At 37.3% G+C, this 24084-nt stretch overlaps 1 protein-coding gene across 6 annotated transcripts in view; it reads left to right on the top strand.

Moving 5' to 3' along the window:
* The window catches only part of COL24A1 (collagen type XXIV alpha 1 chain), a 151121-nt gene that overhangs the window by 116333 nt on the left and 10704 nt on the right, over positions 1-24084 (top strand). For all 6 annotated transcript variants that reach the window (XR_011098786.1, XM_068690206.1, XM_068690205.1 and 3 more), the window contains exons 36-53: positions 876-929; positions 1543-1650; positions 4643-4696; positions 5233-5340; positions 6303-6356; positions 7104-7157; positions 8184-8240; positions 9680-9733; positions 10794-10847; positions 10958-11011; positions 13921-13974; positions 15601-15708; positions 17605-17712; positions 18863-18970; positions 19057-19110; positions 19422-19484; positions 20698-20751; positions 22211-22246. Coding sequence is in view for 5 of the 6 variants with exons in the window: in XM_068690206.1 (XP_068546307.1) it covers positions 876-929; positions 1543-1650; positions 4643-4696; positions 5233-5340; positions 6303-6356; positions 7104-7157; positions 8184-8240; positions 9680-9733; positions 10794-10847; positions 10958-11011; positions 13921-13974; positions 15601-15708; positions 17605-17712; positions 18863-18970; positions 19057-19110; positions 19422-19484; positions 20698-20751; positions 22211-22246 (1236 nt within the window). In the remaining variant the exon portion in view is untranslated. The remainder of the gene's footprint in view (positions 1-875; positions 930-1542; positions 1651-4642; positions 4697-5232; positions 5341-6302; positions 6357-7103; positions 7158-8183; positions 8241-9679; positions 9734-10793; positions 10848-10957; positions 11012-13920; positions 13975-15600; positions 15709-17604; positions 17713-18862; positions 18971-19056; positions 19111-19421; positions 19485-20697; positions 20752-22210; positions 22247-24084) is intronic.

The following is a 24084-nucleotide window of genomic DNA, read 5'->3' as shown; positions in this document are numbered from 1 at the left end:
CTCTTTCATGTGACAGTTGCCTACCTTTGAAGGATGATAAAAGCTTTTAAAATGCTCAAGACAGGTTTTGTTCATGGCACTTGTAAAAGAGCATAAACTGTATCCTTTTAGATTCGAACCTTACCATTGAGCTACTCTCAAGATATGTTAGCTCCTTGTTGTTATCTTTTTCTTCTGCCCAAAATCTCCAGTAAGGTGCATTCAGCAATCCACTAGCCCTGGCAGAACAGTAATACCTGGTACTGGTACACAGTGGAAGCTCTAGACTTACCATATTTCTATGCCTGAAATACCACGTTAGCAGTATAGGATAGCTTGTATTTGCTGTTTTACTATCTGCATCAAAAGTTGCAAGTTGCCACAGTCTTTGAATATCAGACCCTGAGAAATGCAAATGTTCTAAAAAGTCATAGTAGATAGTACTGTTGGTAAATAATGAGGTTTTCATGGCCCTAAACTAAGTCACGGAACATACCAATATAGTAGTTATTCACATAAACGTGGAAATTTTGGAACAAAACAGATGTATTCTTAAGGTTATTGTAATTACACATCATGTACTCTGAAACTAAGCAATCTCAGTACCACTATTCAAACCTTCAGTGTTCCATGAGTATAGTATTGCCTCAATTTTGAAATGTAGATTGTCTTCTACATGTTCCAGTGTTCCAGATTCACAGGGCTGTAACTGTCACTGTAAATCTGTGAAAAATGAAAACAAATTATCACAACATAAAAGTAGTCCAAAATTCAAAAAGTCCAAAATGATGATAAGCATATGTAAGACCAGTCTGAGTTCTTCCAAGGCAATACTTTTATCTGGAGAAGTTCTGTTAGTGGCAATAACTTCGTTTTCAATTGTTCATTTCTATAAGGGTGAACCAGGACCTCCAGGAGAAGAAGGTGTTCAAGGAAAAGATGGCCCAAAGGTACATTCAGTTTTTATGGCAGATGTAAAGCAGTCAAATTAATTTAAAGACCAAAATATCTTTTTTCTCCCCGCTCTGTTTCACAAGTTCAGCAGAGCCCAGTTGAGTAAGCTCAGTTTTAACATGGGAGGCCCTATATATTATAGACTTTCCTGTGCCTTTTAGGCACAGATCTGCTCTGCAAGCTTAACAAAGTTGAATGGTTTGACAGAGAAAAGCAAACTGAAGAACTGAGTACATCTTATTTCCTTTATGACCATCATGCTGGACAGAGTGAGCCCAAAGTTGCTCCATGTCCTCTGCCAGATCAGTGCTATGCCAGAGACTGTGTCACATGCAAGGACAGGGGACGTCACATCCTCAAGGTAGATGGAGACGGATGAAGTAAAATCAGGCTGTAGGAGTGAATGAATGAGATAGAAAGGGCTTTACCCTAACTTGAAGCCTGATCTGAATTTGACTGGAAAAATTCCAGTCAGTTTTAGTGTGGTGGTTTTTCAGTTGTCTTTTATGGTCAAACCTGAAGATTTTAAATTCACTCTTCTCAAGAATAACTAATTTTGGAACAGTAACTCGATTATTTATTTGTTTGTTTGTTTTTGTTACCCTTAAGGGAGATCCTGGAGAACAAGGCCTACTTGGAGAAGCTGGTGAAAAAGGAGAGATGGGAATACCAGGAATTGTCGGACCCCCTGGTGAACCTGGCATAATGGGTGTTCCTGTAAGTGTTTTCAACTTTAAGTGGGCTTTTTGTGGTTATTTCCTTTTTAATTTAGCTTACTTTTTTTTTTTTCTGTTTTGCTATTGCATTAAAGATTACCATCTTTAAACTAGTTTGTCTCCCCTTTCTATGTGGTTTCCCCATCCTAAATCTGGGGTCTCTTAGCAGACAGTATTTCCTCACACTTGTCACCTAGACACATACACCACACAGCCTGGTGTCTCTCACTTCAGATCTCTCCCCTCCAGGCAACCTTCCATAGATTGTCTCTATCCTCACCTTCATTTGGAGACGGTGGGCAATTTAACAGAATTAAATCATTCTATAATGTTTTTAAAATGCCTAAAGATGTTGGTGAGATAATATATCCTACCATAAATTGTGCTGTAAGATGTTTTATTGTTCTGTATCTTTCCCTACCTTAAGGCTTTGTTTGCTGTTCCAGGGCTATTTAGTTTTTAGTTTAGATTAAAAGTTTGTCAGGACAATGAACTGCCATTTTGAGCAGTCTGCAAATAATAAAGCTCTAGAACTTAAAGCATCCACGTTCTAGCTCCAGTTGAAGATTTTGTGGTGATGTTCTCACCAAATACATGTTTAGCTGTCATTCTTTTAAATACACTTTAACAACAAAAGCTACATCTAAAAATAACATTTCTAGATGAAGTGATATCCTTAATGTTGAGGTGTCTTTCATTATAAAATGATTGCAGCACAGACACCAACAGCATGGGGTTTCTTAAAGTGTTGGATTATAGGTCCTTCTCTGGTGAGAGATACAAGACAGGTCAAATTGGCCTAAAACCAGTATCACATGATAGTAGACATCACATAATCCAAACAACATCTGCTGGTGGTTCCTGATCAGTTGGCCTGTCTTTCCAAACAGTGGCCTTTCTGTATTGCTGACAAGGTGATGTAAAGACGTCGTTATGGATGCTGTCCATCCTATGCTGGAACTGACTTCCAGAAATGAAGGTGTGTCGTGCCAGGAAGCCTTGCTTCAGTTGATAGTTCTGTGCTGTGGTGTGAGGTCACATCTATGGTGGGCCTTCTCTTCTTCCTTTGTCAACAGCCCTGTAGTGAGGCAGATACTATAAAAAGCAAGGAGACAGAAGAAAGAATTTCATGATTCCATTTTGTTCTTAAAAGACACTTTTTCTTTAACTAACTTCATTTTGGTGCTTCTGTGAAAGGAATTAAATGAACATATATTTAAATGAACATATTATCAATTGCCATAGATAACTAAACCAGAAACTGCAGATGGAGAGAAAGAGCAGTACACACACAGGTCGAATAGCAAATGAGCATTGGGATCCACAGTCCACATTGTTATATCAGTTTGCTTATTTGTTCTGGCATAATGCCTAGCACCTAAACTCTATCCATATAATCTGTTTTGCTGAAGTTTTATGCAAGTTCTTAATGTAAACTAATCTTTTAGAGCACGGTTTCCAAAGCAAGTACGTAGTCCTAATTCAGACATCAGATTCCCTTAGCAAAAATTGTCTTTTTCTCATTCACAGTCCTCTGGCTGCCTTCGCTGTAGCTCTTATGTGATGATGGAGTCTGAGTAAACAGTAGTTCAGAGGGCCAGCTGTTAACGGCTGTGAGCACTATCCTCTCTGTCCTCTAAGCCTCAGTGATACAATTTGCTTTTTTAAGTCTTGGGTTTTTCACAGTGACCTACTCTCCTAGTAAAGGAAGAAAGTACACTTTCAGCTGTCAGCATGCTGAGAGCTCACAGTGTGCTGCAGAACAATTTTAGTTTCTCATTCAGTAACGTCACCCTGACTTCTTTTTTTGGATTGGCAATTCTGGAAAAGCTGGAATGTTTTGTACATTAAAATTATAAAACAGCTTGGCCCTGGCATATCTGCAAAGTATGTAATTAACTTGTATAGAGTAAACAGCATCAACAGTGCTGCTGCACCTCAGAGAGACAGGCGGGTCTGGTGATTTGATGTTTGGGAGGATGTGGTTAGCAGGGTATTTTTCAAGTTTCTGTTCCATGCGTTCCAGAAGTGGCTGCAGTCCCTCCTCACTCATCTTCCCCAGCATCTGGGAGTGTTCAGATCATGATTTTGGTTTGACCTCGTTCTAGGGATGTGGACAGATCATGCCGTTCTAGTTTAAACAAGGAAATGGATTACCTGTCATCAGTTGTCTGGTTGTCCTATTGGGGATGAGATTAATACTACATTTTACTTGAACAGATACATATGAAGCAACATATGTACTTCACAAATCAGTTTGAACTCTGTTTATCATAGCTCATCACCACAATATCTCTAAAAATATTATAGAAAGAGAGAGAGAGAGAGATCTCCCCTTACCCAAAACTGAAGCCTCCTTGCCTTCAAGGAGCTATCAGGTAACCTGAGGCCAGTGAGCTCCAGACACTTTGAGCCCTTCAGGAGAGTCATTTTTTGAAGTGACCGAGAGGACAGCGGGATTGTAGCTCTATACACTCCTCACCTGCAGGCAACTCACCCACTTACACCATCACCAGGAGGCTGACGGTGGGAGGCACCACCACTAACTGAGTTAGGGCTCTCCTGCTGCAGTAAGTTGTGTCAGGGCCCTGCTCTTCACACTTGATAGTCCCAAAGTCTTGTTAATTTTCCCCTGACTGTGTATTGCATTTCTCTAAATCCAGTATTTATCTTGAAGCAACTTTATTACTACAGTAATATTTCCTGTCTGGACAAGATTTATTAGTTGGTGTTTTTTGTGTGTTTTGTTTCTTCATTTCCAAAGCATTTTCAGTACTTTGATAAGTGATCCCTTATGTATGCCCATTTATTTCTGCTGTAATTTGAAAAAGTCCTACTCTACTGACTTTCTCACAGCAACGCTTAATGAGATTTTTCCTCCCACCTCTGTGTATTACAAAAGCCTGCTTAGTTATCCAATTTGGAGCACAATTTAAATATGTTTCCAGGGCTTTTCTCAATCATTTCTTTTTCTCTCCCTAATTAACATACAGGGTCCTGAAGGAACACCAGGAAATCCAGGTCAAAGGGGACGTGTAGGAAAGAAGGTAGTATTTTTCATCTCCCCAAATTCCCTTTTGTCTGAAATTTACATTACAAAATAATTTCATTCAATCACTTGACACTGTTGAGAGCCAGTCAGCACTGCAAAAGACGTCAGGTTTTATATGTTGGTGTTTTCATACAGCAATCTAACAATAAAGTGAACTAAACCTATCCCTATTTTCCATCACACTTCAAGCTATTTTTTTTTCTTGTTAGCCATAGCAATTAGAATTGTCATTGTTCTGCAATTGATAACTTTTGAGACCTTAGGAAATTTAAATTTGGATCAAAATGCGCAACTCAGTTTCTGCTGCTATCAAAAATGTAAAGCTTTGGCTAAACCAAAGAAATTCTCTATCAAAATTATTTTTTTCCACTGTGGAGTTCTGGGCTCAGACATTCTAAAAACTACTGTAAATGACGTGTAAATATAATAATCCTCTTAAATAATGCTGTTACATGCTTTCATTAGGCATTTAAACTGCATTTTAAATATAGTATCAATCTCTTATTATTTTTAATACAATAACACCAATAGGGGGAAAAAGGGCAGCTTGGCCCTCCTGGAGAAATTGGACCTGCTGGTGACTCTGGCCAACCTGGAGAAATTGGTCCCAAAGGTGCAAGAGGAACTCGGGGCCCCTCGGTTTGTACAAAACATGATTATTTAAGAGCTGATATATTTATGATTTAGCAATGTCATGTCTCTCCATGGGAGGAGGCAAGTCACAGGTATAGCATGTACAAATATCACCAGCTGGAGATGGAGATGCAGGCAGTGCTTAAACTATTTGGAAGTCCTTCTCAGTCCCTAGGTATCGATATGTGCCCTGGCCTTTAAGTGTCAGCATGAGACCTATGCACCCATCCAGGCAGAAATTCATGGACCTTCAGGAAGCGATCTCATGCACCGGTCATGTTCCTGATCTGGTAATCAGAGGAGCAGGATGGCAGGGCTTGCCATAGAGTACACATGCCCCACAATCCAGATATAACTTAGTGATATTGCTGTTCCTTAAACCTTTCTAGTTCCAAGAAAAGAAATTGTGGGGTTTGCTATTACATAAAGAAAGCCTTAGTCATGGCTGAAACAAAGCATTTCAGTTGAGGACTGCTTGTCCTATTGAATGGGAGTCTGGCAATGTTAACTGATTTAAGGGTATTTTCATTAACTTTATGAATTTCCCTCATTGCAAGCTCTCCAAGCATGCTTCACACTGTGTAATAGCAGATGCAAAAACAAATGCACCCTCCATGCAACTGAGGCAATTTGCCCATCTCACAGCTCCAAGGTCCAATACTGTAACCACTGAATGCAGGATTGTTTCCCATAACACGTGAAGTTTAGAACTAAAGTAACTGTCTAATTTTCAAGAGAAGGACTTGAACTCTTTTGTTAGGACTGAAATTTTGACCATCATTTCCACAGCACAAGGAGAAGTCCAGTATTCTTTAATGAATGAAGTTGGAAGTAACAAGGAAGTAATCTGTGGTTCTCAAATCTCAGTATCTGAATTTTTTTCCAAGTGATTACTTTATAAAGTGTATGTTGTTGTAACATTTTAAAAGGGAACTATTTTTTCTATCACTGATAATTGCTTTTAATAGGGATATCTAGGAGGAATGGGACCGGAAGGAGAACTAGGAATTCCAGGTTATGGGGTGAGGTTTTTTTTAATGAATTTTTTTAATGAATTTAACTCTGGTACTCTAAATAATTTTAAATATCATGTGAGATCTGTGTCTAGAATATACAAACGTATTGTGTTTCGGATACATACTTTCATATCACACCTGATTGCCTATTTAAAAGCATTAGCCTTAAGCAATGGTGAGTTGTTTCTTTGTGAGTTCACCAGCAGTTGTTTTTTCCCTCAGATTTGAAACTTGTTTGTCCAGTGCATCCCACTCTATTTGTTAATACAGCTCCTATGAAATTACTACAGCTATTCATTATAAAGAGAATTCAGCAAACCACCACTTCTGTTTACTGTCTGGCCAGGCAGCTTCCTTTTCAGTAACAAAACCAATGATTGAATGAGGTTACTTGAAGGGCATAAAAATATTGTGACTTTCACTGAAAAATAATCACTGTTCTCCAATGATCCCGGTAGATGGATTGAGTCTTGCTCTTACAGACCAGACTGCCATGTCTACTCCAAACAGTAATGTCCATCTGTGGCCCTAACCCTGAAGTAAGAACCAGCCTAGCTCCCCTCACTTACATCAAGCCCTGCCAGAACTTCCAGTTTCTAACTGTGCACATAGGTTTTCCTGCACAGAGTAATTTTTCTGCCTGTGCCCATTAATTTTGCAAACAGCAAAACATAATGACAACAAGCATCTAAAAAATGAATTCTTTCTTTTATTATTTTGTGTTGGAACTAATTTTTTTTTCTTCTTCTTTAGGGCCATCAAGGTCCTCCAGGGCCTTCAGGGCCCCCAGGACCCAAAGGAGAGAAGGTATGAAGTTAGATTATACTTTTCTATAATTTGAGTTGTCATAAAGGAAAGAAATATTACTGTAAGCTCACTGTTTTCCTCAGCATGCAGCGAAGCCACTATTTGGAGATACTAGTATTGTGAGAGAACAGTTTCTGCAGTTCTTGATCATTTGGATGCAAAGTTCTGAACTGTAGTTGAAATGTTTGAGGCTTTAAAACACAAGGTACCCATTGTAAAAAATATGTAATTGTATCAGATAGCACCACTGCCCTCAGTAAATGCTACTGACAGAAATAATCAGCGTGGGAACTGCTAAGTATTCACTTAACTTTAAACCTGTGAGTACTCCCATGGATTTTGCTGGAAGTTTAACTATGATGGTCAAAGCTCTATGCTTAATATAAAATGTTAGGGGCAGGATATTGCCTCAATGTTGCTATTTCAGTGTCAAATTCACTACTGTTCTTTCACTACTGCTCCAAGTCCTGCAAACAAATTTGAATGCTGAGAAGTCTGTGTAGCCCCAGGCAAGTACAGGGATTCCCTTCAGGAAGATTAATTTAGAGCTGAGCCTGACAAAGAAACCTATTCTTATGTTAGGGCCAGTTTTGCAATGAATACTGCTAATAAGCAATTAGTGAGGATTTTCTAAATAGCTGCCCAGGGAAGTGGTGGAGTCACCATCCCTGGAGGTCTTTAAAAGACGTTTAGATGTAGAGCTTAGGTATATGGTTTAGTGGGGACAGTTAGCGTTAGGTCAGAGGTTGGACTCGATGATCTTGAAGTCTCTTCCAACCTAGACAATTCTGTGATTCTGTGATTATTTTTAATAGCTGCATTTAAAAGTAGAGCAAATACTTTTTTTTTTTTTAGTCCTATATTTATTTCCTAAAACAAATGGTGCATGTTGAAATGGAGTTACCACTTCCACTGTATTAAAAACATAAGCATCACATTCACTAGTAGCATCTATACAGCATGCTTTGTCTTGTATTACTAATATTTAAACATATATGCACTTTTTAACCCATATGTTTATTCTAGGGTTACCCAGGCGAAGACAATACAGTGCTTGGACCACCTGGGCCCATAGGTGAACCAGTAGGTCTTTATTTCTCAAAAAAATTATATTGGTACCTCAATACAAGAGACAACGCAGGCTCTTTCTGAAACTTCTTATCACTGTCTAAGGAGTCAGTACCCCCTCGTACAAAACTGTGGAATGATGGTCCTTTAATCAGTAATCTCTCTCTGAAAAAGGCAATCATATTCGCTTTCCTGCTTTAGGAGTATGTGCCTAACATTTAATTATACTAATGATACCATTCTGTGTTTAGACTGGCAGATTTTGGAACAGAATTTTTATCCTCTATGTTTATACTGAATTATACCTAATTGCTTTACTAACCAGAAATATATTTTTACATACTTCATTATCACTCCAAAGCTAATTTAGATGATTAAGCTTAATTTTGTAACCTTTCTGCTTACTAAATTTCTATGCATTGCTTTTTTAAGCATTTATGAGCATGTCCAAAAAACAAATGCAACCTCAAAATCTTATTAAAAGCATTTAATATTCAGGCTTTGTGCTAGAAAGTAGTGCTTGTACAGCCTACTCCTCTTCAGATTGACCTTAATATTTGTACCTCACCTCCCCAAAAAGCAGGGCCTATAAGACACAGATGTAACTGAAGACAGTCTGGACTAGGTTCTTAACTTAATTAGGGAAGGGCATGAGAGAGAAGACTCCAGCCAGTTCTGTTGTAGGTGAGCGGACTGCTGTGCTGACTGTTCAAACATTGCAAGCAGGGCCTTTGCCCTTTGCAGATTCCCTTTAGGAAACGTGCCATGAACGTGCTGAATCCTTGGAGAGTATAAAAGCAGTTGCATAATAGTATCTATTGGTGGATATGCAGGAGATGCAGCTAACCTATTCATTTCTGAACTGTAAAGATGCACTGCAGTTAGTGATGCCAGGCCAATTTTTCACGCTTCAGACATAGGAAGAAAAACACAGTTCTTATTTCATCCAATGAGTGGCTGGACGTCTTTTTGAAAGTCTTGGCTGTTGTTACAGCCAAGTGATTCCTTATCCCGCCATTTTTCTTATGAAAGCCGTAAGACAGTTTTCCTCACATGCCTTGAAAATAAAGTCTAGTCATTCACAGAGAGTCTTAATTCTGATACCATATATATATATATATATATATATATATATATATATGGGTGTAAACCTGGAGAACTTCTACTGAGGCCAGTATACCTATTTCATTTTTCCCCATAGAAGATTCATCTTTTATCTTCTGGTCTTCAGTTGCAAAATATGTTAGAAAGCGTCTCCTGCCTGATTGTAATGCATTTTGTTTAGAAAAAAATGATGTTTATTCCTTTAGACAAGCTAACTTTAATATTAGTAATCCTCAATTCACTCTTGTTGGTCTGTCTGTTTTGAGAGAAATCCCAGCTTTCTTTTTCCACTTCACTGCAGCAGCATTTCAGTCCATCTGTTACATTGTGCTCTGTGTTTTTCTCTCCAGGGGCCTAGTGGAGAGCGTGGAGATAGAGGAGAATCTGGTGATGAGGGCTACAAGGTAATACCTCTCGCTATTTAATTCTTTGTATTTGAACACAGTGTGCTGTGTGTACACATAATGCTGCAAAAGTTTCATTGCTAGTATGCTGAGATGCACTTGCTGGTGTCTCACTGCACTGATGAGTTCTTAGTATAGATTGGAGCATCTATCATGTGAAGAGAGTCTAGGAGAGCAGGGACTCTTTAGACTGGAGGAAAGAGAGCTCAGGCAGGGGATCTTAATGTGTATAAATGCCTGATGGGAAGGAATGAGGATGAAGGAACCAGACACGTCTCAGTAGTATGTAGTGACAAGCAAAAGGCATGCTTTGAGAGACATGAAATATTCCATTTGAACACAAGAAAACACTTTTTTTTTTTTTTTTTTTTTTTTTTTTTTTTTTTTTTTTTTTAACTGTGAGGGTACCTGAGTACTGGAACAGGCAGCCCAGAGAGAGGTTTTGGAGTGCCTATCTTAAGTGGCCCTGCTTAAGCTTAGTTGCTCTAAATGATCTCAAAAGGTCCCTTCCTACCTAAATTATTCTGTAAGACAAAATCAATTAACATTTTTATTTGAAATGTAAGTGCTATTGCTTTGTAAAATACAATCTTAATAATCATTCATTAATTGTATGCAGTCTTCCAGCAAATATAAATGGCTGGTAACTCATTCTGTTTGTTGAAAAACAGAAGAGACACCCCTTGACAGGGAATATCCTGTTTAAGTTACAGATAGACGTACTAATAAATCAATGAGCCAAATATAGTCTGTGCACAGAAAAGTGCAGGACTGTTTAAAATATATATTTCCCTCTTGCACTGAGGTTGGAGTAGAGAGTTTAAAGAAGAAAAGCCCTAAGGTCTGGTGTCAGGAGAGCTGAGCATGCTTTATCCAGATGAAGTCAGTGAAGCTGAGGCCACTCAGCACTTCCCAAGATTGGCTTTCCAAGGAGATCTGTAGCTCACAGAGCATTACATCAGTTACAGTTACCTGTAATTGCAATACATTTTGCATACAGTTGCAACATATTTGCATACAGTTACTTGTATTGCAATACATTATCTTTTCTGCTTCCCAGGGTCACATAGGCCTTCCAGGGCTTAGAGGACCAACTGGACAGCAGGGGCCTCCAGTAAGTGTTGCAAACAGTGAGGTTTCTCTGCTGATTGCTGAAATTGCATTTTATTCTGCATTCCTATGATGTGTTGTTAGTTATTTATTTAATATATGTTCTTTCCAAAGGGAGAGCCAGGTGGATTTGGGAAGCAAGGACCAAAAGGAGAAAGAGGCTCAGAAGTAAGTAGAAAAAAGTAAAGAAATAGGGCACTTAATTGAAGATTGTACATTTTTACTGTTTGCTGACTATCCTTAGAAAATAAGAAAGTTATAGGGTTTTGATACATAAGACTTGTTTCAAGAGTAAAACATGATTTCTAATGGATATTCTTAAAGATGTAATATTTGCCTACATGTTCCAGCTTTACAAGAAGATTAGGGCTCTCCATCACTTGTTCTCAAGTTGCACATCCTGTGAAGTCTTCAGCAACTTGAACCAGCACATTTGAGTTGAACTCTGTTTGAATTCTTATCATTGTCTGCCACTACAATTTGAATGATGCTGTAGACAGAATTGCTACAATATGTTTTAAGAAACCTCTGTGCTTGCTGGACATCTCTATACTAAAGATATTTAGGTTTCAAATCATCTCAAATCTAGATGCAAGCTGTTCTGTAGTTTTACACTGAATTCTTGCTAATTAGTTAACTGAAGGTTCTTTTTGTACTGTTTTACATCCCCAAGCAATACATTTGAGTCACATAGTCTGAAGTGGGAACAGAGCAGTGCCCAGTGCTCACTGAAGCTCCAACAGTTTTTGTGGTTGCTTCTACAGCTGGCAGTAGCCACCTGCATGTGGATCACAGTGTTCTCTCTTGCAGGCACAGTTTAGCTCATCTAAGATGCGTGTATAGTGTCTTGGAATTGGTATGACAGTATCTATTAGTGGCGTTTTGCATTTCCCTGGAAATAGTTGGTTTTCATACTCAAATTCTCTTTTGAAACTATTGGGCTAGTTTTTCCAAACATTAAGCTTGTAGGAACAGAACAGCATGGAAATCATTTTGATATTTTTGTTTCTTTGTTTTTGTTTGTTTGGTTTTGGTTTGGTTTTTGTTTTACTGTTTTATAAGGTTGAAATTCAGTGTTTGGCTTTCATTTTCATAACTGAAGGGACAATAAATATATAGAACGGAAAATTGATTAATGATCTTAGTAAGTATGTGTAATATGATAGATAAGTAGTTTTACTTGGGGGTAATATTGAGCATTATGAGAGGCTTTACTTGGGGGTAATATTGAGCATTATGAGAGGCTTTTTTGGAAAAATTTGAGTGATATTCAGTTATACCCTTAAATAGAGTTCCTTGTGACAAACTAGCTCTGAAAAACACACAGGATTTTACTGCTCTGGTTTGTAAATGAAGCCTCCTGGTACTGCACTGCGCTGAATTTTCACTCAGACTTGGATGACTTTTTTTTTTTTTTTTTTTTTTGCTACAGAATAGTAGACTAAAAAGACAGAACAAGTCAAGAAAAAGAAAAAAGACTAAATATTTTCCTTTAGAAATAATAGTTCATCTTGGTGGTATGTTGAAAGTTGCCAAAAATATTTTATATTCTACCATAGGGTGACTTTTATTTACCTTTGAGATTCCAAAAGATTTAGGCTAGAAGATTTCTTACAACTTGAATTGCCTTTGCAACTTCAATGAGGAATTTTCTTCAAAATGTTCCATAGATGATTGTTAAAGTTACAAAATTTTCTAGGTGAATACAAGAATCTACAGTAGGTTAGGAATGGGGAGAAACAAAAAGGAAATACAATGTGTAAACATTGTCAGCATGTACTATAACCATGTGCTCAGATATATTGCATTTAACAAACTATCACAGCAAAGGATAAAATCAGTCATTCCTCTGCCTTTCCCTTGGGGAAAGTTTTCTTGATCTTGCAAATGGCCCTCAGATTAAAACTGCCATTGGCAAATATGGAACCAATATCCAGCCTGGAGCAAACCAAAAGAGTTTAAAGATTTATACAAAAAAATAGTGGAAACATCCACAGAGTCTTAACTCCATTGGCATGCCTGGTGCTGCTATAACAAGCCTCGCAAAGCTGATCCCATAAATTGCAACGCTGAATCATCTGGGTTTAGTTTATGTGTTCAGAAATTTTAATGAAAACAATATAGAGTTCTTTGGATACACAGGTTCCTGTTCTGATTGGTGGACTTTATGTATGCCTTTATTAACAAAAAGACATTAAATTAAAGAATAGAACACAATTTTGCTGATTTTATCATATTCATATTGTGAAAAACAAACAAACAAAAAAACTTAAAATGACTTATTTTTTTTACTTTATTGCATGTTATGTAATATGGCAGTGTAATTATCAGTTTTTGCTTTAATAGCACTCTTAAAAATGATTAATCCAGAAAATCTTGGAAGCTCTTTTCTATTTGATCAGTGCTTACAACTGTTATTTTTGTTTCTGCTGTCTGAGGGTTTATATCTGAGAGTTAAGATAAAATTAATGCCCGTGTTGTAATTTATGAATACTTCCTAATTTTTTCTGGTATGTTTGATATCTATATTCCATGAGGAATATCCTGTAAACAGAATTCTCAGATCCTTCCGACCTATTTCAAGCTTTTCTGCATTGGTACTTGGCTTCTGTGTAGCTAAACCACTTACAAGAATGCTATCTTCTGTCAGTATCACTCGTTTTTCTGAGACTACAGATTCCTAGATCAGTCAAGACAAAAAAAAAAAAAAAAAGTGGTTTTATGTAAATTTTATCTTTCTTTTTATCTAAACGTAGAATAATGTTCCCATTTGTGACACTGTTTTCTAGTACTTTCCTCCAGATACACTCAGTGCATCTACATTGCCAACTTGAAATTATTTCCATTTTTGAAAGGTATTGAAAGTGCTGTAAAAGCATACTTCCTTACAGTGGTGTAGTTTTCCACAAAATGTATTAACTTGTTGAAAAACTTTCTGCTGTCTCCTGAAGTGGAAATGATCTGGTCCAAAGGCAGGCAATGTGAATATTTGTTCTATAGGGAAAAATGATTCTCAGCTCTTCTTAGAGGATTGGGTTTATAACACTTGTCAGTTCACCAGTGTTTGTAACTTTTAGGGACCCACAGGGAAGAAAGGAGCAACAGGTCAGGTGGGCAAACCTGGAATTCCTGTAAGTAACAAAAGTTTAGTTTTATAATCTTCATGTTATAAATGAAACATATATGTTAGTTAATAAAAACAAAATCGGGTCATGCCAGAGTCACAGCAGAAAGTCTTCTGCTCACTCTAAAGAACCACCTCATCGTCCAGGAAGTGTAAAGGAGCCCCTGTGAAAGTAGAGTGACTTTTTGAAACTCTATGACAGCATCCTGAGTTAGACTCAGTTACTCAGCACATTGAAGTGAAGTGCAGCTATTATAACAAGGTGCTTCCTACTTGTATAGTTACTTAAATGATTTGTTTATGTGGCTCATAGTCAAGTTATTGCATTACACTGCACAGAGCTGTACTACTGTTCACTCCTGGCTCCCATCAGTTCCTTGAACAGCTGCAGCGTAGAGAAGGCTGTATCCGTATGTCCATGATGCGTACAGCTGACAGATCTCTTGAGGTTATCTTCCTTCTCACTTGCCATGCACTGAAATGTTTAATGCTCTTTCTGGAGAAGCTAACTGGGGAGAAAATAATTTGCATCCCTTTCTCCCTGAGGGAAGAGAAAGAGCAGGAAGTAGTAGGTGTTCTGTAAACATAACCAAGAACAAAATGCATCCAAGGCTATTTTGGTCCCCTAATAAATAATACCACACAAACACGTGTTGTAAATATATTTTACTCCCTCGCATCAAACCATTGTCAGTAACCAGAGAAATGCAGCTGCTTTGCAGAGCTTGTACCTTCTGGGCAGAGTGGAAGAATAGCCTTTTGAAGGCAAGCAAATTGTGTATTTTGTAAATATTTGGCTCTTCCATCTGGAGGACTGCAGAGAGATAATCATTCTGCAAATGGAGGCAAAGAGAAAGGCAAGAAAAATGGAGAAGTGAGGAGGAAAAGACAGTAAAGAGGAAATCTCAAAGCACATCCCAAGAATGTGATTCTTCAGCAATCAGAAGTTAGAAATGAGATTAAGATGGCATGCTTCTCATAATCTGTAAGACAGTTGTTAAATACACTTCTTACAGTGAGCTGTGTTCTAGCTAGATTGTTTTAAATTTCTGAGAGATAAATTCATACAGAGATAATTGCTGAACTCCAAGCCCCCTACGATCAAATGTGTCAGTCTAAAAGAAAATTATTAAGAAAAAATTCCTGTTGATTTGGTGAATGTGACATAAGGCTTTTCAGTGCAAGTATAGCAACAGTTAACACAAACTTGTCTAATTAGAAGTTTGTGTGTATTTTTAATGTGTACAAATTTGAACAGAATATATTTGCAAGCATAAAAAATATGCTATTTAGTAAAATGAACGCATATAGTTAATTTTTTAGAGTTACTGAGATGACTTCATCAGGTTTCCTTGCTTCAGTTTAAGAATCAACGCACTCAGCCATCTTCCAGGCCTTGCACAAAGAGCAGTCAGCCTCATGGTTTCAGCTGAATTTGCTTAGATCCCACAATACAACACATCTAAGGTTAAGCCAATAGCTATTTAAATCAAACATGCTAACTCAGAGCCATCTGTGTCACTGGGTCTGTTTTTATTTAAGTTTTAAGAAATACTGTGACTGTGATGTCGTTCTGTAATGAGGAAGCTAAAGAGAGCCAACCATCCTATATTTGGTTTGAATTTGTTTCAAGGGAAAACCAGGACCAGCAGGGCAGAAAGGAGCAGTGGGCTACCCTGGACCAGAAGGCATTCCTGGGAATCCTGGCAAGCCTGGGCTGCCAGGGAAACCTGGCCCTAAGGTAAGTTGCTTTCCACATTGTCCCTCTTCTTGTCATTCTGCTTTACACATTTTCTGAGGCCAGAGTGTTTAAATAGAAGGAACAATTCCCAGTACTGTTGCCATCTTGAAAATTCGACCAGTTCTTTGTTTTCTTTCTTACAAATATAAATTTGCCTATCTGACAGAAGATTAAACAAGAGGCCCATAGGGGGCAGGTGTACCCTCTTTGAGCTTCTCAGGTTTCAGATAATGGCCTGCTGAATCTCTTTCAAGTACTTGATTTTCGGGGAGTTGGATTTAGGAGAAACACCCTGAAGAATTCTTACATTTTGGCCTTTTCATTCAGAATGTCATCTTTCATATTAAAAGTTACTCCATTACTTCATATTAACTAGATATAGTGGCATTATAACCTGTACTAAAGAGAGACTTTTAACTGATTTTTCTGATTATGAATAAAAGAACACAACTTTTGCTATATAAGTTTATCATTCAATGGGTCTATAAGCCACAGTACCATATTCAGAAGTTCTGGAAATCACATTTAACATAAAAATCATGTTTCACATAACACTTTTATTTCTATGAATACTTAGTAGAATATCATATGAAATACAAGATAACTATCTATGTTCTTTCTACTAAACAACATCACAGCGATGTTCGTTTGGGTGGTGGCAAATTTCCATTTTGAGTTTTTTAACATGACAATTGGCTTAACTCCATGCATTCAATAACATATTTTTTCATTCAAAATTCTTGCTATTGTTTATAGTTTATCATACACTTTCATAACAACTGTTCTGATCTTCCTTGATGTGGTAAACTTATTTTATATGTATATCTTCAGAGCGTACATAGTCATACTAATATTATTAGTGTGCGTAGTATTTATAAACAGACATGTTGAATTTTGCATGCTTCTGCAGGAAGGGAGTCTCATTTTGTTTCTTAATGCAGAGTCCCTTCGTGAAAAATGAACAGTGTGAAACTCAACAGCATTTTCAGCTCATCCGTAGCAAATGAATTTAGCATCTTGTTTCTATCAGAAGGGGCTTCTTATTTTGAGCTCAGAATCCTCAGAGTTCTAGCTAAACAGATATCACACCGTGCTCTTCCAAGAAACATTTCAAGGAGTTGTCTTCTATAAGTAACAGATACTAGTGCTCTGTTCTGCAGATTTCAAAATACCATTAGCAAAGAATGACATGTTTCAGCTGTAAAGACTATTAATTTGAATATGCAAATTTGCAGGTGTGGGTAAAGTTTTAAGTCTCATTAACTATTCTGTATAATTTCCTGTGGAAGGTGAAAGCAGTCACTGGTATGTCCATAAAACTGACAAGTTCTGTGGACAGAAAAATGCTCAGGATTTGTAGGTCCCTGGTACCCAACCTGGTGATCCATCTGGGGCCACTACTCCTATTTAGGAGTGTGCTAATAGGGGAGATGCCATGAGTCAACTCCAACAGACAATTGATTCTCTTGAAGGTGCTCAGAAGGTTCTCATCACAGATGACAGCAGGATATGTTTAGGTTACAACAGAGCAAGGTTTGTGATGAACACTGATAGGAACGTGTGCAGTGGGCTTAAGCATGTTTAGCATTTACTTTGCTTGGCAATCAGTGACTTGTTAAGTTGCAATAATTTGACTCCTCAGAATCTTCAGTCTAACCCACAGTTAAAACACAGAGCTATGTTGCTAAGTATCATGGGTTCTGATGAATTAACAGAAATACAGAAGAAATACTGCCCATCATTCTTTTCATATGTTTTGATGTACTCCAATGTGTCAGGTATACAGAAAAATATTAAGCAGCTTTAGCTGACTGTATGTTACATGCCTGTTTTTGCATACAATGAAAATATATGTTTGGCCTTCTGCTTGTAATCAATTACTTTTCATTCTCTAAGGGTAATAAAGGAAACCCAGGCTTAGCAGGTCTGGCAGGTTATCCTGGAGCTCGAGGTCCCAAGGGATTGCCAGGCATGCCAGGGCTTGTGGGAGCACCTGGACTAAAGGTAAGCATATAGGTCCTTGTTGTTTAAGTATTACTGATATTGCCCAGTCTTCATACTGCATGCAGTGATTGTGGAACCACCATGCTACTGTTAATTGTACAAGTAGTTGATATAAAAATTTATGTGAAAGGTGAAACTGCAGATTTTGCTGCCCTCCTCAGCTTCTACTGATTATATTAACTACTCATTTCAATGGTTAAAGAAGCAAAGAATGGAAACATTACTGATAATTTCCACCATTTGGAGTTGGATTTTTCATTTCAAATGATCATATGCACTGCTCTGTGTGGTTTTATCAGTAAGCAGTTTTTAAAACCTCAAGTTAAGTGAAAACTGGAGAGGGAAATACTGTCTATCTTTGTTCTCTTTTCATGAAGATATTTTAGTATAAACTCTATTCACTATTTGTAGTGTTTATTGCCAGTGCTCCTAGTCTAGTTTATACGCCTTTGTCTAGGCAATGAACCGTAGGAAGGTAGCTCCTGCTCAGAAAAGAATGAAATCTGAAAAAGGCAGGGAATAGGTGAGGTGAAGGAAAAGGGATACTAGATTGTGCAAAATAAATGTTAAGAGCAAATGTACTGAGTCAGACCAAAAGTCTGTCTTTGTTAGAGCTAAAAGGAAACACCAAAGAAATAGCATAAGTGCAAAACAGTCATGGAAGGTGGCTAGTCCCTAATTACTTACAGATTGGTAATCTCCTGAGCTAGACATGGTTTTTGTGTGTTTGATGGTCCTGAGAGGATTTCCCTAGCATGAACTCGCCTAGTTTCCATGTGAAATTACATGAACTTTTAATCTAACAACAAGGAGTTTGGCAGCTATACTGTGCCATGCTCAGGGGATTACTTTTTTAATTTGATTCTAACCTGCCTATTGTGTATTTCATTTTGTGTACTTTAGCACTTTAATGGCGAGTACCATACTGGAAATGGCCTGAAATGTATGTGGTTTTTTTTTTGTTATCAAGGAACAGTCAGGTCATATTTTCATTTTAGTGAAAAATAATTATGGAAATGAAATGAATAGAGTATGTTTATTTCTTAAAACAGAGAGAAAGCATGTTCCACGCTTCTGACCAGAAACTAATATTTATAACTTCCACAATTATAACGAAATAACAAAGGATGTATTATCTTCCTTTTCATAGGGTGAGAAAGGGCTTCTGGGTCATCCAGGAAAACGAGGTAAAAGAGGCCATCCAGGATCACAAGGTGACCAAGGACCAGCAGGAGATGCTGGTCTGAAAGGACAGACTGTACGTAATTACAGCATTTGATGCAAAACAACTACTCCCAAGAGTTACCAATGTGAAATTAGTGAGGATGCCTGCCTCTATTGCAGGGAGAAGACGGAGATCAAGGTTTGATGGGTTTTCAAGGATTCCCAGGTCCAAAAGTATGTGTTCGTTCTTTTCTGTTAGATCTTAAGATGAAGATTTACAGAGTGAAAATATTTACAGAGTGAAAATGTTAGGAAAGCATAGATTTAATCAGCTTTAACAATAATTTGTTTAGAATATATCTGCACTTGGGACGTTTTAGGCAGAGCTATGTACTCCACTTTCAAGGATGAACGGTCTGGGTCAGTGAGCTTGGTATTTTCACTGTTACTGCTCTTAGAAATTATCTTACTTCCCTTGTTAACAAGAGATTAATACATGTTGATAACTAATGTTCATGTTTGACTAAACTTCTTTGTATTTTCAGGGCCCTGCAGGGGATGTTGGATTAGTTGGAATTCTGGGCCCAAAAGGTCCAACAGGGCAAATTGTAAGTGTTTCACTCCATGGAAGTGCTTGTCAGGATAGCTTGCGGGTGGCACACATTTTTAATTTAGGGAATCCTCTTTTTCCTACTGGAAAGGCTGGAGCCCTCTAGCTGAGCCTTTTTCTCTGACTACACTAGGAGCCCTTTGCCTATTCTTCTGCACTGGTCTGGTTACAATACACAAGCAGAACTGGGCTCTCAGTCTTAAAGGAAAAAAAAATAGAAAAACACCCTCAGCTGACAATTGTACTCTTAGCAATAATTTCATATACAAGTCTCTTGATTGCTGTCATTTCATTGTCTGAGGGGGTTTAATGCTCTCTTTCTTCTTACTGGCAATAATGCTGACTGTCTAACTCTGTCCAGCAGTGAAACAAAAAAGGGTCAAACTTTAGCTACAGTAAGAGAGGGTAGCTCTCAAAAGCATTGTGAATTAATAGGTAGCCTTTTAAATATATATATATTTCCTTGTTATCTATGGGGTTACTAGTCTGCATTAGCTCATTTTTCATGACGTCTTCTTCATGACATTCTACTTTCTTACTCTTCAAAAATGTGGAATAATTTTGTAATATTTGGGAGTGTGCATCCAGTTTACAGCATCAAGTTAAAGCAGGAAAGGGGGAAAGTTTGCAGTATGGGAAAACTTACTGCAAAATGCTCTGCTCTCACTGCTGCCATTGACATTGCAGAACTTACTCAGTTCAGTTAACCAGATGCAGAGCAAAGGCTTTAGTGGCCTGTTTTAATAGCTGTTTTGTTTTTCTAAACATTCCTATGCAAGATAAACACTGGAAATGAACAGTTTGCTCTGATTGAAACAGAATAGTAAAGTAACATTTTAGCAGTATTTACTGGCAGCCTTACAAGAGCACTTCTGGGCAGTAATATAGTTCAAGATAATACTGATTGTAGCTTAATGAATATTTGGGTTTAATACTCAGAGTACTTAAGTTTCCACTATTTTTAGTGCATCACCTCTCACATAAAAGAATGTGTGTGGGCTTTCCAAACATAACTATTACTAATTATTAAAATAACTACCTTGTTGATTATGTAGTGATGTATTTTCAGTATTCAGAAAGAGAATATTTCCATGGTATTTGGGATATTTGCCAGTGCTGAGTGCTGAGCAACTTGAAACCAGGACATGTCATAAGGATTTTCTTCATTTTGAAAACATGGTGGACTAATAAATCACTTTGCTTTTTTACAGGGATATATTGGTCCTGTTGGTCAAGAAGGCATTACTGGCCCAACTGGCAGGCCTGTAAGTTTCCCTTCTCTTTTGGATAGTTTGGTTATTTCACCTACCTTTATTTTTAATAATCTGTTTTACAACTAGACGTATTTTGCCATTTGTCAACTGGTAGGGCTGTCTTTGTAATATTACCATGCTGCCAAGCTAATATATGTGATTTCAGCATCTGATACAAACAAGATGATGAAAAAAAAAATCATAATGGCATTCTGCTGAAGTACAGTATACAAAGGACACCTCTACAGGAGCAGCAGACAAATCAAGGTGTAAACCAGCACCTTAATCGTCACCTCAGTATTCATATTCAGCCTTACGTCTGCAATGTTTCTAGAAAAAAAAATGTCTTGGCCTTTCTGATGACCTGTAGAGCTCCCTAGGTTCTCTGCTGTGGGACAGCTCTGCCCTCATCGCTTTCTCCATCCCTTGTCACATTCCCTATGCCAGAGACAGAGCAGCATTCTGCAGGAGCACCTGCTGTCTCTCTCTGCTATGTCCAAAGTGCCTGTCCCACCCATGTAAGACACATAGAAGCTTTTATTATACCCCTCAAGTTCCTCTGCCTGATCAACAAAACTTGGAATGAGAATGTTGAAAAATTTGTAATAATAATCTTCAAAATAACAGGAATGCGTAATAAAAATAATAAATACGAATATCTGAAAAAGAAAGGAGAAGGAAAGTGTTCTTCCTATAACTAGACTATTATTTCCACCTGTTGGGAAAAATACAGCGTTTTAAGTCTTGCTTCATTCTTTTCTTTGCTACTCGGAAGGAAAACTTTACAGTTATGTATACCAGTATGAAGGCTTTTAATCGACTTCATATTGAATGTAATAGTTTGCCATTATCATTCAGAAAGCATTAAAAGTTGGAGATTATTTATATGTGATATGAAATGCTGCCATCAAGATACAACATTCTTCCAGGTAATTGTAAGATTGTTACTGGCTTCAGAAACACAGTGTAAGTGCAAAACTAGCAAAAAATGCCATGGAGATGGAAAACCAGAGTATACTGTGAGAGGGGACCTAATAGGCTAATAAAGCAGATATATAACTGATAGCTGTTTTCAGTGACAGAGTGCCATGTTTGGCTCTCAACTCTTCAATAGTGAAATACTTATCTCCTATTACAGTGGATCAAATTGAAGAGAGTACAGCTGAGTGACAGTGAGAATGCTGACAGTTAAAATTACTAAGGAAAAAATCATCTACAACCTGAAGAAAACAATCAGCTTTCCGAATCTAGGAATTACAAGTTGTTTTCATTATTTTTTTCATTATTATTTTTCTAATAATGTAGAAAAATTAAAGCCCTAGAGCTGTAAATATTTCCACAGATGAGATTGGACTTTTCATGGGAGCAGTATCCCATGTAGTATCCCATTTAGTATCCCATCACATTAATTTGCTTATTTCAATCCTAGAAGCCTAGAAAGCATGCTGGCTTAACAACTTCTTTCTTACAGGGACCAAGAGGTGAAAAGGGCACAAGGGGTGAAATGGTAAGCTGAAACAACTTTTGTGCTTTTGTCCTCTTGGCTGTGTAAAAAGTATTCATGTGTTACACTTAATGTATTTCTGCATGCTCAGAATGCCAGACAGCCCTGTTGTGCTCCTGCAGAGTGCTGTCTAAGAAGGGTTGGACCATGAGTCCAAAGTTGGACTTTTTTTTTTGTACAAGCCGGTTCATACAGGCATGCCTGATAAGTGTATGCTGTCAGGCAATAGGGCCCTGATCGTGGAGCAGTCACATACTCCAGATCTGTTACAGTTCAGTTCTAAAAGCAAAATCCTTTGTCACATTTATTGTCAATTCTCTGGTACCTCACGGCACAATGTGTGTACAATGCCATGTTCATGACATCTACACATCATCTCCTGTAGAGGAGAACAGGAAAAACCTGGAGTTGAAGGTTGGTGTCTATGCAACATATGCTGACTGCAGTAGCAGTAGGCAGTACAGATAGGTAATGAAGTTTCGCTCTGTTTTCAGTAAGAGTAGTACATTTGTTTTTGTATATTACTAAATGCTTGATTTTACTTAAAAATTGATAGAGCTAGTAAGGCCTCCAATTACTGATGACTGTGCCAATTTATTGTATTTATAGCAAATGTGAATACAATGTTAGCTGGTATTTATGACAGTACTTTATATGACAGATTTATAATTGCTTCCTTTTATGGTAACTGGCCAACGTGGTCTGGTTCCTGTTGCTCTTACCCTGCCTTTTATCCCGCCTCACTTTAAGTCATTTGGTTCCTCATCTTACTGTATTTTGGTTTAAGCATCCACCTGTGTACAATTCCAACCTGCCTTATAAAAGCTTTGAAAAATAAATCATAAAAATCAAAATTAAAGAATTAAGGATTAGAATGAAGCTTGGTGTATGTGTCTCAAGGACCTTTCCTCATTGATTTTAAGGGTCTTGAGGTGATTGTTATCTCAGAGTAAGAGGAAAACTAGGCTCGTAATTCATACTACTATTAAACATTTCAACTGTGTTTTTCTCATCTTTTGTTCGTAAGAATTTCTTTGACAGCATAGAACTAAATGCTGACATTAAAAAAAGAAAAAGAAAAGATGATTTCCTAAATCACTAATTCATCTCCTAAGACTGCTTTCAGAAGAAGGTTTAATTTTAAACTATACGCAGTAGCATTAGTTTACAATAGAGTTTACAATTACTTTACAATAGTTTACAATCTTCTAGCCAAGAAAAGGATGTATTCCCAAATATTTTCACAAACAAAGATGAGAAAATGCTTTTCATGCAACTGTGTAATCTCCAAAAAACATGGAATGTAAAATCATGCCTCCTTGTTTAGGTCAATGGTGAACCAAAGTTCAGCTTCTGTAGGCTATTTCCAGAGAAAAATTGATAGATCGAGATTTTTTTTGGAAAAAAAAATAATAAATTCCAAATATTCATATCACTTTGAAACATTTAGAAAATCATGGAGTGCTTTTTAGAATATTGTTTCAGTATTCTGACATTTCTGAAAGTGTTTTCATTTACCTAGGATTTTTTATTTTATTCCATGTCATTAATAGTACGTAATGGATGATGATATAGAATCATAGGAAAATCCAGGTTATTATGGATCTTGATGTATTCCATGTCCAACCTCCTGTTTAAAGTATAATCAGCTTTGAGATAAAACCACATTGCTTACCATCTTCAAAACCTCCAGGAACGAAGATTAGATAGTCTTTCTTGGCAAGTGTTCCAGTGCTTGACTATCCTAAAAGTAAAATAATAATAATAATAATAATACTATATAAGCACAATATGATAAAGCACAATCTGTAATTTTTCTATTATGAACTTTTATCTTAGGT

The sequence above is a fragment of the Anas acuta genome, chromosome 8 (assembly GCF_963932015.1).
Source record: "Anas acuta chromosome 8, bAnaAcu1.1, whole genome shotgun sequence".
Lineage (NCBI taxonomy): Eukaryota > Metazoa > Chordata > Aves > Anseriformes > Anatidae > Anas > Anas acuta.
This window is presented reverse-complemented; position numbering and strand designations above follow the sequence as displayed.